Source organism: Saimiri boliviensis, chromosome 5 (assembly GCF_048565385.1).
Source record: "Saimiri boliviensis isolate mSaiBol1 chromosome 5, mSaiBol1.pri, whole genome shotgun sequence".
NCBI lineage: Eukaryota > Metazoa > Chordata > Mammalia > Primates > Cebidae > Saimiri > Saimiri boliviensis.
The window spans coordinates 5512330-5527742 of record NC_133453.1 but is presented as its reverse complement, the minus strand read 5'-3'; the positions used below and the strand labels follow the sequence as shown (position 1 = coordinate 5527742).

The window sequence follows — 15413 nt, the reverse complement described above, 5'->3', positions numbered from 1 at the left end:
ACGTCCAACTTATTGATTCTCATCACTGAAATCTGAGCAACCCACTGCGCCGACTAAAACAGCGGCGTTAAGATTGATGGTGCTTTTCTGATTCTGCACCAAGAACTGATGCTCCAAGTCACTGGCAAAACTGCCTCACTGGTCACAAGAGTCGCGCTGGTGACCCATGGGGCTCCTCCGCTGGGAATCTCCTGGTGCGTGAGCAACAAGAATTCATCTGAAAGTGTGGCGTCCTCTCGTTCTCTGCGCTTTCACTGGGAGCTACAGTCCCGAGCTGCTAGCGATCAGCCGTGTTGGATCTCTCTCTTCTTTTTTATTGATCTGATAAATTTTTAAGCAGCAAAGTGTTCAAGAGGCAGCCTGTCTGCTTTTAACAACCTACAGTTAGGTATGAAAGCAAAGAAATGACTTAAAGTTGGAACTTATATTTGAAAGAGAATCATTGCATAAAAGTTTGGAAAATTTGCAGCCTAGCTGTGTGCCAGAGAAAGAGAAAGCATTTTCAAGATCGAGAGATGATTACAAGCAGGCCATTGAGCAACCATTTGCTAGAGAGATTAGCAAGATTAAAAGGGAGCCAAGTGCTAATGTCCAAGACAATGGGAAAAAGGCCTTAAAGGCACATTTCAGGGATCTCCAAGGCAGCCCCTCCCATCACAAGCCCAGAGGCCTAGGAGGAAAGAATGGTTCTGTGAGGCATACCTAGGACCCTGCTGTCCTGTACAGCCTTAGGATGGTATTCCCTGTATTCTGGCCACTCTGGCTCCAACATCAGCTCAAAGGGGCCCAGCTACAGCTTTGGCTGCTGCTTTGGAGAGCATAAGCTGCTGTATGCATTGGTGGCTTCCACATGGTGTTAAGCCTGCAGATGCACAGAATGTGAGAGTAAAGGAGGGTTGGCCGCTCCCACTTAGATTCCAGGGAATGTATGGAAAAGCCTGGTTTCCCAGGCAGAAGTCTCCCACAGGGATGGAGCCCTCATAGAGAAACAGTACTAGAGCCATACTGAGGGGAAATGTAGGTTTGCTCAGCTGCTAAATGGAGTTATGGGAAGGGGATCTCCACCCTCCAGACCCAAGAATGGTAGAACCACTGGTAGCTTGCAACCTCAGTGTGGAAAAGCTGCAGGCACCCAACTCCAACTGATAAGAGCAGCTCATGTGGGCTGCATCCAGGGAAGCCATAGGAGTGGGTCACCAAAGGCCTTATGGGCTTACCCCTCACACCAATATGGAGGATATGGAGTCAAATGAGATTGTTTTGGAGCTTTAAGATTTTGACTGCCTTGTTGGATTACAGACTGCTGACCCTTTCTTTCAGCCAATTTCTCCTTTTTGGAATGGGAATGTACCCTCAATTCCTGTACCACCATTGTATCTTAGGAATAAATAACTTATTTTTGACCACACAGGCTCATGGATGGAAGGAACTCTTCTCCAGATAAGACTTGGGGTTTGGGACTTAGGACTTTTGATTTAATGCTGGAATTAGTTAAGACTTTGGGAGGCTATTGCAAAGACATAATTGTATTGTGAAATGTGAGAAGGACATGAAATTGAGGGGTGTAAGGGTAGAACTATATGATTTGGATATTTGTCGTCTCCAAATCTCATGTGGAAATGTAATCCTCAGTGAGGACTACAGGGAGCTAGGGCCTGGTAAGAGGTGTTTGGAGTATGGGGCAGATCCCTCATGAATGGCTTAGTGCCATCCCCTTGGTGATCAGTGAGTTTTCACTCTGGTAGTTTGCATAGGATCTGGTTGTTTTTATGAGTGTTGTGCCGAGCTTGGTGGCTCACACCTGTAATCTCAGCAGTTTGGGAGACCAAGACAGACAGATCATCTGAGGTCAGGAGTTTGAGACCAGCCTGACCAACATAGTGAAACTCTGTCTTTACTAAAAATACAGAATTAGCTGGGCATGGTGGTGCATGCCTGTAATCCCAGCTGCTTGGGAGGCTGAGGCAGGAGAATCGCTTGAACCCAGGAGGTGGAGGTTGCAGTGAGCCGAGATTGTGCCATTGCGCTCCAGCCTGGGCAACAGAGTGAAACTCCATCCCCCTCCCCCCCCAAAAAAAGAGTGTTGTACCTTCCCCCTCTCTTGTTTCTGCTCTTGCCATACAATGCACCTGCTCCTCCTTTGTCTTCTGTGATGATTGAAGCTTCCTGAGGCCCTTGCTAGGAACAGATGCTAGCACCATGCTTCCTGTAGAACCTGTAGAACCCTAAGCTAATTAAACCTCTTTTCTTTATAAATTACCCATCCTCAGGCATTTTATTATAGCAATGCAAGAATGGACGAATATACTTATCTATGTGGAATTATGCAATTCCTTTAATTGTGGAACTTCCTAACACATGTAGCACAGAGCATAGCTAGACACAGTCATTGAAACAATATTTTTGTCAGGCATTTTATTTTATTTTTTGCTTTAACAAAACAATTTGCTGGCAATAAATTCCACAAAACTATGTATGAATTCCATCTCATCTGATGATGAAGATACAGCCAAAGAACCCACTAGTCATTTTCGTCCCACAGAATCATGGCCATCCATAAATCAGGTACAACGTTCAGCACATCACAATGATCACTAGAACCCAGGTGACTCAGAACTCATTTCTAGTGCCAGTTTATTTCCTACCCATTCTCTTGCTGCTGTGATATCATGTTCCTGAGAAGTTAGGGGCAGAGTGAAGGATTCTTTCCAGCTGAGGAGATTCAGTTAATTGCTGTGTGACTGCTGTGCATGCTCCATGCTGACCGAGAGTACTGGTTGATGGTCTGGTTGCCATAGTTCATATGATATTGACTTGGCAGGGTGGGACTAAGGGAGTGCTTGTCATAGAAATTAGGCACCTGACTCCCTGCGGAACACTGGTGAGCGCTATGGCCAGGGAAGCTACACAGTGCACAAATCGCCACCTGCCCTGGAAATACGACAGTCTCCATTCAGCACAGGGCCATAGGCAGAGATAATGTGGCCAAGAATGGGAGCCCTTCCTCTCCATGCCTTTCTAAGATGCCCAAGTCTCTTCAGCAGCCTTGAAACAAGTTGTCCTATACTTGGCTGTGAGCACCACAAGGAGGGCACCAGTCAAGTCTGTCTTGTTGATGATGGATCCTTGGCCCCAAACACTGGGCTCCACCCCCCAGCAGATTTTCAAAAATGATAGTTAAATGAATCAGCAAATGTCAAGAAAAATAATAGAAACCCAGAAAATAGTTAAGTGTTGATGTGCATATGGGGGCATTGAAACGCTTGTGTATTGCTGGTGGGAAGGTAGAACTGTGCAGCTGCTGTGGAAAATAACATAGAGGCTCCTCCAAAGAATTGCTGTATGATCTGACAATCCCATTTCTGGGTAGACATCTAAAGGATTTGAAAGTAGGATCTGGAAGAGTTGTTGGGACACCCATATTCACCGTAGCATTCTTCACCATCACCAAGAGGTGGAAGCAGTCAAAGTGTTCTTTGACAGATGATTGGATACACAAAATGTGGTATGTACAACAGACTATTGTTCAGCTTTTAAAAAGAAAGAAGGGGCTGGGCGCAGTGGCTCACGCCTGTAATCCTAGCACTTTGGGAGGCTGAGGCAGGCTGATCACTGGGTCAGGAGTTCAAGACCAGCCTGACCAACATGGTGAAACCCCGTCTCTACTAAAAATACAAAAATTAGCTGGGTATGGTGGCACATGCCTGTAATCCCAGCTACTTGGGAGGCTGAGGCAGGAGAATTGCTTGAACTTGGAAAGCTGAGGTTGCAGTGAGCTAAGATTGCATTACTGCACTCCACTCTGGGTGAGAGAGCAAGACTCTGTCTCCAAAAAAAAAAAAAAAGAAAAAAGAAAGAAAGAAGGAGGCTGGGGGAGACTATAGGCATGGGGGCTTATGCCTATAGTCTCATCACTTTGGGAGGCTGAGGCAGGAGGATCAACTGAGCCCAGGAGTTCAAGACCTGCTAGGCCAATATAGCGAGACCCTGTTTCTAGAATTTTTTTTTTTTTTTTTTTTTTTTTTTTTTTTTTAATGAGACGGAGTTTTGCTCTTGTTACCCAGGCTGGAGTGCAATGGCGCGATCTCGGCTCACCGCAACCTCCGCCTCCTGGGTTCAGGCAATTCTCCTGCCTCAGCCTCCTGAGTGGCTGGGATTACAGGCACGCGCCACCATGCCCAGCTAATTTTTTGTATTTTTAGTAGAGATGGGGTTTCACCATGTTGACCAGGATGCTCTCGATCTCTCAACCTCGTGATCCACCCGCCTCGGCCTCCCAAAGGTGCTGGGATTATAGGCTTGAGCCACCACGCCCGGCGAAAAATTAAAAAAAAAAAAATTAGCCAGATATGGTGGCCTATTCATGTGATCCCAGCTACTTAGGAGGCTGAGGCAGGAGAATGAGCTGAACCCAGGAGGTCAAGACTGCAGTGAGCTGTGTTCATGACACTGCACTTCAGCCTGGGTGACAGAGTGAGACCCTGACTCCACAAAAAAAAAAAAATAAAAGAAAGAAATCCTGTGGTATGCTACAACATGAAGGAATGTTGAGGACACTATGCTGAATGAAAGAAGCCAGTTGCAAATGGACAAATATTGTATGATTCCACTTAGTATGAGGTATTTAGAGCAGTCAAGACTATGGGTACAGTAAGTAGACTCATGGTTGCCAGGGCTGGGGGGAGGGGAAACAGACAGTTCCTTTTCAATTTGAAAAAGTTCTAGAGAACTATTAGCAGGGTGAATCTACTTAACACTACTGAACTGCACACTTAAAATAGCTCAGAGGGAAAATCTATATTATGTGCTTTTTACCACAATAAAATGTAAAAAAAATTTAAAAATAAATGAACAAATGAGTGAATGGTTTATTCCAAAGGAACTTCATGGATCAACTCTTCCCAAGAGCATTGAATTTTAAAATTCTTAGGGGTGAAAATAATGAAAAAGAACTCTTTCATGACGGCAAAGTTCAGGCAGCTCTGGGGAGACCTGTGGGAATCACTGGGAATCATGTTGCTATTTTTAAGCTGCAATTTGGGGAAAAATAAATTTTTGGAAACCTAATAATTGGTTGTTATTCATTAGATTTTTGGAAGTATAAAGTCAGTATGTTTTATTTTATTTAATTGATTAATTAATTTTTTGAGACAGAGTCTTGCTCTGTCGCCCAGGCTGGAGTGCAATGGTGCAGTCTTGGCTCACTGCAACCTCTGCCTCCCAGGTTCAGGCAATTTTCCTGGTTCAGTGTGCTGAGTAGCTGGGATTGCAGGTGCTTGCCACTGTGCCCAGCTAATGTTTGTATTTTTGTTATTTTTATTTTATTAATTATTTTTGGATTTCGCCATGTTGGCCAGGCTGGTCTCAAACACCTGACCTCAGGTGATCCACCTGCTTTGGCCTCCCAAAGTGCTGGGATTGCAGGCATGAGCCACCACATCCGGCCAAGTCAATATGGTTTAAAAAAGAGCTCTGCATTTTTACATATTTAAAATGTAATCAATATTAGAAAGTCAACCAAACCATTTTCTATGGTAGGGTGGGGTGGAGGGGGTGGCCAAAGGGGAGTCTTAGAAGACAGGCATTTGTGCTGAGATTTTCATTTTCAGAATCCAGTGAGGATTGGGCTCCTTAAAGGCCATGGTGGCTGTATTTCTTACTGTTCCTACCCTTGCTATTTAAATAATGTTGTTGGCTGGGCATGGTGGTTCTTGTCTGTAATCCCAGCACTTTGGGAGGCTGAGGCAGGCAGATTGCTGCGCCCAGGAGTACAAGACCAGTCTGGGCAACAAAACGAGACTCCATTTCTACCAAAAAAAAAAAAAATTGATGATGTCCACTTGTAGTCCCAGCTATATGGGAGGCTGAGGCAGGAGGATCACTTGAGCCCAGAAGATTGAGGTGGAAGAAAGCCATGTTCAAGTCACTGTAGTCCAGCCTAGGTAACAGAGCAAGTCCTTGTCTCAGAAAAAAAAAAAATTGCTATTTTTCTCCATTTTTTATAATCTCTATCTTAACATTAGGCAGTTTTCTTCTCCTAATGATAAAACAATCCTAATAACAGAAGGAACCATTTACTGAGTTCCTGCTTTGGGCTGGGTTCTGGGCCTGCCTGGGTTTTTGCAGTTTCTTGGCTCAGTGGGGCATACGGAACAGATCCAAGGCTAACAGAAACATCCAAATGCTTGGAGCCACAGAATCTGGGCCCCATCCCAAACCCCTAAAGTCTGAATCTGCATGTCAGCAAGATCCCTTCAAAGTTGAAGACCTGCCTTACATCAGACATCTTACTAATTCCTAAGTAAATGAGAGAGGCGCAGATACGCTCACTTCCCAAGTAAGCAAACTGAGCCAATTTCAGTTAATAATTGTTTTTCTTGTTCAGTGGAGAAGCCTGGCTCTGAACCTGTCTGTAAGGTTGGGCTGCTACTCTGAACCTTGGGCTGCTACTCGTCTTCCAGAGTATTGCATCCCTTTCCAGGACAAAGCAATTCTCCTAGACTCCCACTGTGACCAAACCTGCTCACCTGCTTCATGGTTCCTCACAGCCTGTCCAATGAAGTTCAGAATCCTTGGTCTGGAAGCCAAGTACTTCCTGATCTGCCCCCACTCTCTCCAGCCTTGCCTCCTTTTAGCTGCCTAAGTGTGGGGATCCTCCCAGCCAAGAGGATAAATCACTATCCCTCTACTGAGCCCTGTACTTTCCTGCACCCCTGCCTTCATTCAGGTTTTCCTTTGGAGGCAGTGGTAACTCCTGAAAGTCTATGTAGGAGAGGCTTGGGGAGAGTCATATGCCTGGGATGGGGATCTGAGGGGTCTCAAAGCTGTGTTTCCATAGCCCTTTTGTAGGACAGATCAATTGTCCATCTCAAAGGTTGGGTGAGGGTGGGTCAGCTGACGGAGCTGGGGGATTCTGTCTTATCACTCCCTGGGCAGATCCACCATGTGAAAATTTGACTGCCCACCAAGGTGTGGCCTGGCTACCTCCTTCATGATGCCCATCCTCGCTTCCTGGGCTCTGCCTGGGCCTCCCTTTCGCTCCATAGTGGGCTTTACTCATGGTGCATACAACATCCCACCTCACACTGCAGTTATTTGCTGGGGTCTGAATTCCCTTTCCTGACTCTACCAGTGGGTGGGTAGCATAGCTTGGGTATTTGTTCCCTCCAAATCTCATGCTGAAGTTTGATCTCCAGTGTTGGAGGTAGGGCCTCATGGGAGGTGTTTGGGTCACAGGGACTTGGTGCTCTCCCTGCAGTAATGAGTGAGTTCTTGCTGGATTAGTGCACTTGGGAACTGTGTGACACACTGGCTCCCCTTCACTTTCTGCCATGAGCAAAAGCGTCTTGAAAGGCCTGTCCAGAAGCAGATGCTGGCACGTTGCTTCTTGTACAGCCTGCAGAACTGTGAGCCAAATAAACCTCTTTTCTTTATAAATTGCCCAGCCTCAGCCATTCTTTTAGAGTGATGCAAAACAAATCAGTACATAGGGTATGTCTCCTGAGGCTCATCTGGGCAGCACCTTGCAGTGGCTCTAACTGGAAAAAAAAGAGTCACTGCTTGTCCTTGGAGGATGACCATGAAAAGTCTTTGCTTCAAATTACAGTGTATTTGTAGATAATTTGATGGCTTGTAGGGCCAACAGATCAGGAGATGATTGCTGTTGAAAGGTGTTTAATTGCTCTCTGATGCTAAGAGGAGAGGGCATGCATGCCACGACATGGCGGCAGTCCACGGGGAAGCTCCAGGGTCTCTCAGGAGGTGGGGGAGGAATGGGCAAAGGAGGGCAAGGCTGAAGTTTGGCTAGTTTGAGTAACTTCAGCAGACTCTGGGGCATAGGGCTGTCCCAGGTTGTGTCGCACCTGCTCTGGGGTAGACAGTGGTCTGGCATGTGAGGAAGAGCTGGATGTGAGAGGTGGTTGGGGTGTGGCTCTGGGCTCCAGGGTGGTTGGCTAACATTGGAAAAGGATGCTCTGTGTGGAATTGTTTCCTGTCTCTAAGAACTGGCTGGGCCTGCGTGTGGGTGTGGGGGAGCAGTTCCTTTTGGGTCAACAAGGCCACAGATGTCAAAGCATCTGAATAGAGATAATAAGCTGGGGGAGGGGGCTCACTCCTATAATCCCAGCTACTCAGGAGGCAGAGGCAGGAGGACTGCGTGAGGCCAGGAATTAGAGCCTGGGCAACATGCGAGGTCCCGTCTATATAAAATACAAAAAATTACCCCGCTGTGGTGGTGTGCACCTGTAGTACCAGCTACATGGGAGGCTGAGGCAGGAGGATCACTTGAGCCCAGAAGGTCGAGGCTGCAGTGGGCTATGATTGTACCACTGCACTTCAGCCTGGGTGACAGAGTGAGATTCTGGTGCATATATATATGAGAAAACAAGACAAGGTTGACATAGTCCTTGAGGTCCAGAGCATCTCTCTTGGCATGTGACACTCAGGCTGAGCTGAAGGCCCCTTTGAGCAGCCTGTGTCTATCCCTGGCATCTGACTTCCCGGACTGTTCCTGGAGCTGGAACAGTGGCCTCTGGTGAGGGTGTGACACAGAAGACTCGCACAGGATGGAAACGTCTCACTCCCCATCCTGCTGGTGTCCTCTTGGGGAGCTCTGCACTGTAATGTGCTTGGGGGCCCCAACAGGCCCTGGGCAGGCGCGCGGGCTGTGGTGCCAGTGGCCTTTCTCAACATGCAGCTCCGTCGTGATCTGGGGTACAGAGCTTTCCCGGGTGGCTGGGCTCCAGTGGGGTGAGAGGCCTCTCTGTGAGGAGCGGGTCCCAAGGCTCAGGGGCAGCATGTGGGCTGCTAACACATGGGGATAGTAGGTATATGCAGGTCCTTAAATAATGTTTCAATGTCATTTTATTATAACACTGATAAGAAACAAAATTGATTCCTGGCCAGGGCCGCTGTGTGTGTGGGTTTTCTCTGGGTGCTCTGGTTCCCTCCCACATCCCAAAGCTGAGCAGATGAGGTGAGCTGGCGTGTCTGAATTGTCCCAGTGTGTGTGTGTGGGTGAGTGTGGGGGTGTGTGGGTGGGTGGGTGTGTGGGTGTGTGAGCACCCTGCAATGGAACAGCATCCCATCCGGGCCTGGCTCCTGCCCTGCACACTGAGTTCCTGGGGTGGGCTCTGGCCATCCACAACCCTGAACTGGAATAAGAAGGTTAGAAAACGAATGAATGGGCCAGGCACGGTGGCTGACGCCTGTAAGCCCAGCACTTTGGGAGGCCAAGGTGGGTGGATCACAAGGTCAGGATTTTGAGATCATCCTGGCCAATATGGTGAAACCCTGTCTCTACTAAAAATACAAAAATTAGCTGGGTGTGGTGGTGGGCACCTGTAGTCCCAGCTACTCAGGAGGCTGAGGCAGGAGAATTGCTTGAACTGGGGAGGTGGAGGTTGCAGTGAGCCAAGATAGCACCACTGCACTCTAACCTGGGTGACAGAGCGAGACTCCATCTCAAAAAAAAAAAAAAAAAAGAATTAATGAATGAATATAAATTATTATAAAATAAAAATTGACAAGGCATATAAGAATCATCCAAATGCATGACAATAAATGATGCTGTATCAGAGGGCCTAGAAGCCTGTCACATTGGTGACTGTTCTGAACTTCCTGGTGGCGGGAGGTGTTCCTGGTAAGGTTCATTTTGCAAACATTTATTCCCTGATCTAACCCACCCAGGACAACCACTGTCACTTACTGTTTCACCAAAAATTGGACAAATAATTCTCTTGTTATTAATCTCTCTTAAAGGTATGCATAGCTTGCATTTATTTCTGTGTTTACTATTAGAAATGTATTGGTCTTTATTTAGAAGTGTGGCAATCTTTTTGTGACCAGAAATGTGCTGTAGGAACTTCACTCTTGTTTATTTCAATTAACCTTGGGAAAACTGGCTTTGCTATACATCATTTCACCTAAAGCTGGTTCCCAGGAACCTATCAAAGACCTGAAGTGAGGACTCGCTGTACCTTTTGGCTGAACTTTTGTTGAAAGGTACTTTCCGAGTCCAAGGGCTGTGATAGTCGTGATTTCACTGGATTCTCACAGGTGACCCTGAGAGGCAGAAAGGGCTTTTGTTGACAGTTTCATTTCGAGATGAACCTGAAGCTTGCCAAGGTGTGCGCTTCACCCAGTCCTAGTGAGGGCAAGCGGGAAGGGAGCTCGCATCAGATCTGTCTTCATCAGGGCACTCTCCTCAACGCGTGGTCTCCACAGAAGGGCAGCTAGGAGAACAACAGCGATGGTTGTAGCATTCTGCTCTTCAGTGCAAAACACCCTCTGGCTCCAAAAGTAGATAATTCTGCAGGGGCTTTGGCAAGGGTAACAGAGGAACGAGGTCAAAGCACCTTTTGCCAAACAGTCTGCGAAGGGTACAGCGGCAGAGATGCTGCAGGCAGCGTGGGGTGCGGGCCAAGGCAAAGAGGGACTGGTAGAACGGCTTGTACATCTGGAAGGGAAGGCCGGTGGATTAGAATCTGGGCACGTGGAACCAACATTTGCTTTCTTCCTAGCCAGACCGCTGATGCGACAGTGGGCTTTTCTGTGGCTAACTGATCCCAGATAAGCACACTGGAGAGAGACACATCATTTTGTGGGAACCACCCTCTACCCCCAGGCACAGTTCCTGCTGAGCGAGGGGGAATTCTGACTGCGGTGACTTCAGATGCTCCAGGTGGTCTCCCTGAATTCCGTTTGGTTCCATCCTCTGCACAGGAGTCCTGCAGCTCCGGGGTGGCCCTGTTCATTTCACCTGATCATGACCAGCCAGGGAGGGGCTCAGGAGTGAGTGCATGGCAGTGGTCTGGTAGTCAGTCATGCACACATGACTCAAGTCAGTGAAACAGGAGGGAGAATTTTCTAGAACCTCCTGGAAAAAATGAAAAATACGCACAACTGTTCTTACTCTCTCTCTCTTTCTTTGACGCGGAGTCTAGCTCTGTCACCCAGGCTGGAGTGCAATGGAACTCTCGGTTCACTGCAACCTCTGTCTCCTGGGCTCAAGTGATTCTCCTGCCTTAGCCTCCTGAGTAAGTGGGATTACAGGCGTCCACCACCACGCCTGACTAATTTTTGTATTTTTGGTAGAAACGGGGTTTCACCATGTTGGCCAGGCTGGTCCTGAACTCCTGACCTCAGGTGATCTGCCTGCCTTGCCCTCTCAAAGTGCAGGGATTACAGATGTGAGCCACTGCGCTTGGCCTGTTCTCACTCTCGTTTAATGGTCAGTCACCTGTGGACTTTGTCGTGGAGAGATGTAATGCCCACAGCCTCCTTGGTCATATCTTGAGCTGCTGGAGCATGAGGCTGACACACAGGGCCGGAATGGTATGTCCTGACATGGAGCCAGGCCCATGGATTCAGGTGGCTCTGGCCTTTTTTTGGACACTGGTTAAGAGAACTCTGGCGTTTTTCGGGCCAGCACGGGCCTCTGTGCTCCTTGAGGGCACAACACTGCAGCTACTAGAAGAAGCTCCTGGCTGTGTGATGACGGAGCCTCCAGAGAAAACGAGAAATGTGCAAATACACCCTCATTTCCCATCCTCCTTCCTCTTTCAGATGTATTATACTTAGCTGAATATCAGTGCAAATCTCCCCATGCAAAGAGGCAAAAACAGACAAAAGCTGTGTACTAAAGGCAGGCAGAAAGGCAGCTCTCTTGCCTGAAATACTTCCTCAGGAATCACCTCCTTCCAGGACTCTGACACACAGAGTTGAGGGTAGGAGTTGAAAAGCACCTCGATGACTGCAGGGACTGATGCGCAGGTCTTCAGCACCTGGTGGGAAGAGGTGACAGACACAGCATAGGCCAACTGGGTTCTGGGTCCCAGTGGGGAAAGGGTTGGGGATGTGGGGGCATGCTCTCCTTAGCTGCGTGACCTTCCTGCACCCAAGCCACACAGGGAGCCACCACAGAACAGTACCACCGGGTTGCTGCAGGGATCGTATGAGTTAACGCACACAAAGACACGAAGCGGGCTGGTGGGCGGATCACCTGAGGTCGGGAGTTCAAGACCAGCCTGGCCAACATGGAGAAACCCTGTCTCTACTAAAATACAAAATTAGCCGGGCGTGGTGGCACATGCCTGCAATCCCAGCTACTTGGGAGGCTGAGGCAGAATAATTGCTTGAACCCGGGAAGCAGAGGTTGCAGTGAGCCAAGATCGTGCCATTGCCCTCTAGCCTGGGCAACAAGAGAGAAAACTGCATCTCAAAATAAAAAATAAAAAAAGACACAAGGCAACAGCTCTGCAAGGGAGCCCTTCTTCCCATTGTGATGGCCACCCATGGAAAGGCTGGGCCAGGAGCCTAAGCATTCAGGTTCCCAGGGGGGCTATGCTGATGACTTGGCAGGCCTTCTTGGCCCCCAGAGAGTTACTCAGAGAAAAGGAATGAAGTTCTGCTGGGAGGAAGTTTGGCCTGAGGATGGGGTTTCCAATTTCTTGCCTCAAATTTCAAATGTGTCAGGAAATTGAGACTTGGGGGAGAGGTATTGTTTTGCTGTTGAATTTCCTCTTGACTTGGCATTTCCATTTTATTTTCACAGTCCCCACTGGCAAATATTCCTATTTCCTTACTCGCAAATTTATAATTCAAGTCCATTCGCTTTACCATAAAGATGGGAACTCTATTTGCTTTTTAAAAATAAACTCTTTTGCTATTGTTGTGGAGAAATTTGAACCATCATACACAAAAGTAGCGCCAATAGTATGTGATAAACTCCCATGTACCCACCATCAACCCATGGGTGATCCCGCCCCATCCACTTCCCCTAATATTAAAGCAAATTCCATGTATCCTATAATTTTATCTGTATTTCAGTGCATCTTTTATAGGCCCCTCTGAAGAAACAAAGAACATGACTGTAGCAGCAGAGAAATTAAGAATAGTTTTGTCGTATGTCATATACAGGTAGTGTTGAAATTCAGAGATTTCTCTGAAATGCCATTATACTAACAAAATAATGTTTGTTCGAATAATCATTATTCCAGTTAAGGCCGGCATAGTGAGACTGGTTGGTGTGATAGGGCTCTGGGTCTCTTTTTGGTTTCATGTGACTTATTTATAGTGGGAACTGGGTTATTTGTCCTGGGGCGTTCCTCACTTCGGGGCTTTTGCTGATTGCATCCCTGTTGGGTTTGTGGACATGCTACTCTTCCTCTGTTTTCTGTAAATTAGTTCTTGGATTTAGAAGCTGGACCAAATTCATATTCGATTTTGGAGAGGGGCAGGGCCGTTTCAGAGCGCCGTCTTTTTGAGGTCTAAGATTTGCCAGGTGTTGCACAATTCTTCTTTCCACTTCTTCATTGAGAGACCTGAGGTTATGCAACTTCTCTAAGCATAGCTGCCATATGTCTGCAGCAGTGGCCTGACCGCTACTGGGGACTGCCCTGCGTCATGTCTGCTGGGGCGCTAGGGACACAGAGTCAAAGAGAAGAAAGTATTTAAATCACCCATGGTGGCTGCTCACTTCACGACCTGCCTCCCATCTCCACAGCTCCAGACCTAAAACCCCTTTAAAATACAAATATGACAAAAAACAATTCATCTTTCTTTGGTCAGAGGTAACTACTATTAACATTTTGTATATGCTAATGTTTTATGTGTTTAGACAGAAAATTAATATGTACAACAAAGGGGGAATGCTTGGCATATGATTTTGAAATCTGATTTTTTCCCATTCAGAATATATTGTGAACAACTCACAATCTATTTACAATCAATTATTGTTTTTTGTTTTGGATGGAGTCTCGCTTTGTTGCCTAGGCTGGAGTGCAGAGGTGTGATATTGACTCACTGCTGCAACCTCTGCCTCCCACTTCAAGCTATTCTCCTGCCTCAGCCTCCCACGTAGCTGGGATTACAAGCACACACCACCACACCCCGCTAATTTTTTGCATTTTTAGTAGAGATTGGGTTTCACTATGTTGGCCAGACTGGTCTTGAACTCCTGACCTTGTGATCTGCTTGCCTTGGCCTCCCAAAGTGCTGAGATTACAGGCGTGAGCCATCAGGCCCGGCCAATATTTCTTATCTTATTACACTGGCTAGAGCTTTTCAGTTCAGTACTAAATAGCAACATTAATAGCATGCATAATCATCTTATTCCTAATTTTAATAGGATTGTCTCTAATGTTTCACCATAAATATGACCTTGAATATTAGTTTTGAATAGATACTCTATTCTAAGTTAAGAAAATATCTTTCTACTCCTAGGTTATTACAAAGTTTAAGATATAATTTCTGTTTTGTGTGTGTGTGTGTGTGTGTGTGTGTGTGTGTGTGGTGGCTCATGCCTGAAATCTCAGCACTTTGGGAGGCTGAGGCAGGTGGATCACTTGAGGTTAGGAGATCAAGACTAGCCTGGCCAATATGGTGAAGCCCTGTCTCTGCTAAAAATGCAAAAACATTAGCTGGGCATAGTGGTGCACACCTGTAGTCCCAGCTACTAGGAGGCTGAGGCAGGAGAACTGCCTGAACCCAGGAGGCAGAGGTTGCAGTGAGCTGAGATTGGGCCACTGCACTCCAGCCTGGGTGACAGAGTGAGGATCCATCAAAAAAAAAAAAAAAAAAAAAGAGATGGCAAGTTCCATATGGGATCATTATCATTACAGCGGTGTTTATTGATACAGGAACTATTTAGCCAGACATGGGTACAAGGAAACTGTCAAGGGTCAAAGCAGTAATGTGGGGTCGGAGGCAGAGCTATTACCACTCTGGGCTGAAGGGCCAGTCAGGTGAGCTGTCTTAGCAGAAGCAGCAATCTTTGCTGGGGGATACACAACCAGCCGGAGGCAAAGAGCTAGCCCAGAGAATATGTGTTCCACCCTCACTCTCCTTTCTTCCCTCCTGCTGCTGGGACACCCCACTGGCTCCACCCAGCTGGGAGGCAGAGGCCGAGAGCTGTAGAATGAGGTTCCCATGGATCCTTAAGGATGGAAGGAAGAGATCTTCACTGTAGCGATGAATAAACACCCTCTTCTTATTTGAAATTCACTGTATTTTCAATGCTTTTTCCGTTTAGTTTTGCTGGAAGTTTTTCGGTTTTACTTCTTTTTCCAAGCAATCAGCTATTGGATTTTGTTGATCAGTTCTCTTTTAAAATATTCTAACCCATTCATTTTTGCCTTTATCATGATTAATTCCTTTCTCCCATCGCCTTAGGTGTATTTTGTTTCTCTTTCATGCTCCTTGGATTGACTGCCCAGTTAACTTTTTTTTCTACAGTCATAATAAAAGCTACTTTTACAATGGTATAAATTTCCCTTTGATCATTGGTAGGATCATAGCCAAGAATTTTGAGGCAGTTTTCTCTCCCTCCGTCCCTCCCCTCCCTCCCTTCTTCTCTCTTTTCCTTTCTTGAGACAGGGTCTTGCTTTGTCGCCTATGCTGCATGCAGTGGTGTG

At 46.9% G+C, this 15413-nt stretch overlaps 1 protein-coding gene across 3 annotated transcripts in view; it reads right to left on the bottom strand.

Moving 5' to 3' along the window:
* Nucleotides 1–2113: 2113 nt before the first annotated feature.
* ASB18 (ankyrin repeat and SOCS box containing 18) overlaps nucleotides 2114–15413 on the bottom strand; it is a 78579-nt gene continuing 65279 nt past the window's right edge. For all 3 annotated transcript variants that reach the window (XM_039470205.2, XM_039470204.2, XM_039470202.2), the window contains 2 exons: nucleotides 11670–11783; nucleotides 2114–10456 (listed from right to left, as the gene is read on the bottom strand). In XM_039470205.2, coding sequence (XP_039326139.1) covers nucleotides 10271–10456; nucleotides 11670–11783 — 300 coding nt within the window. In that variant the 3' untranslated portion in view covers nucleotides 2114–10270. The remainder of the gene's footprint in view (nucleotides 10457–11669; nucleotides 11784–15413) is intronic.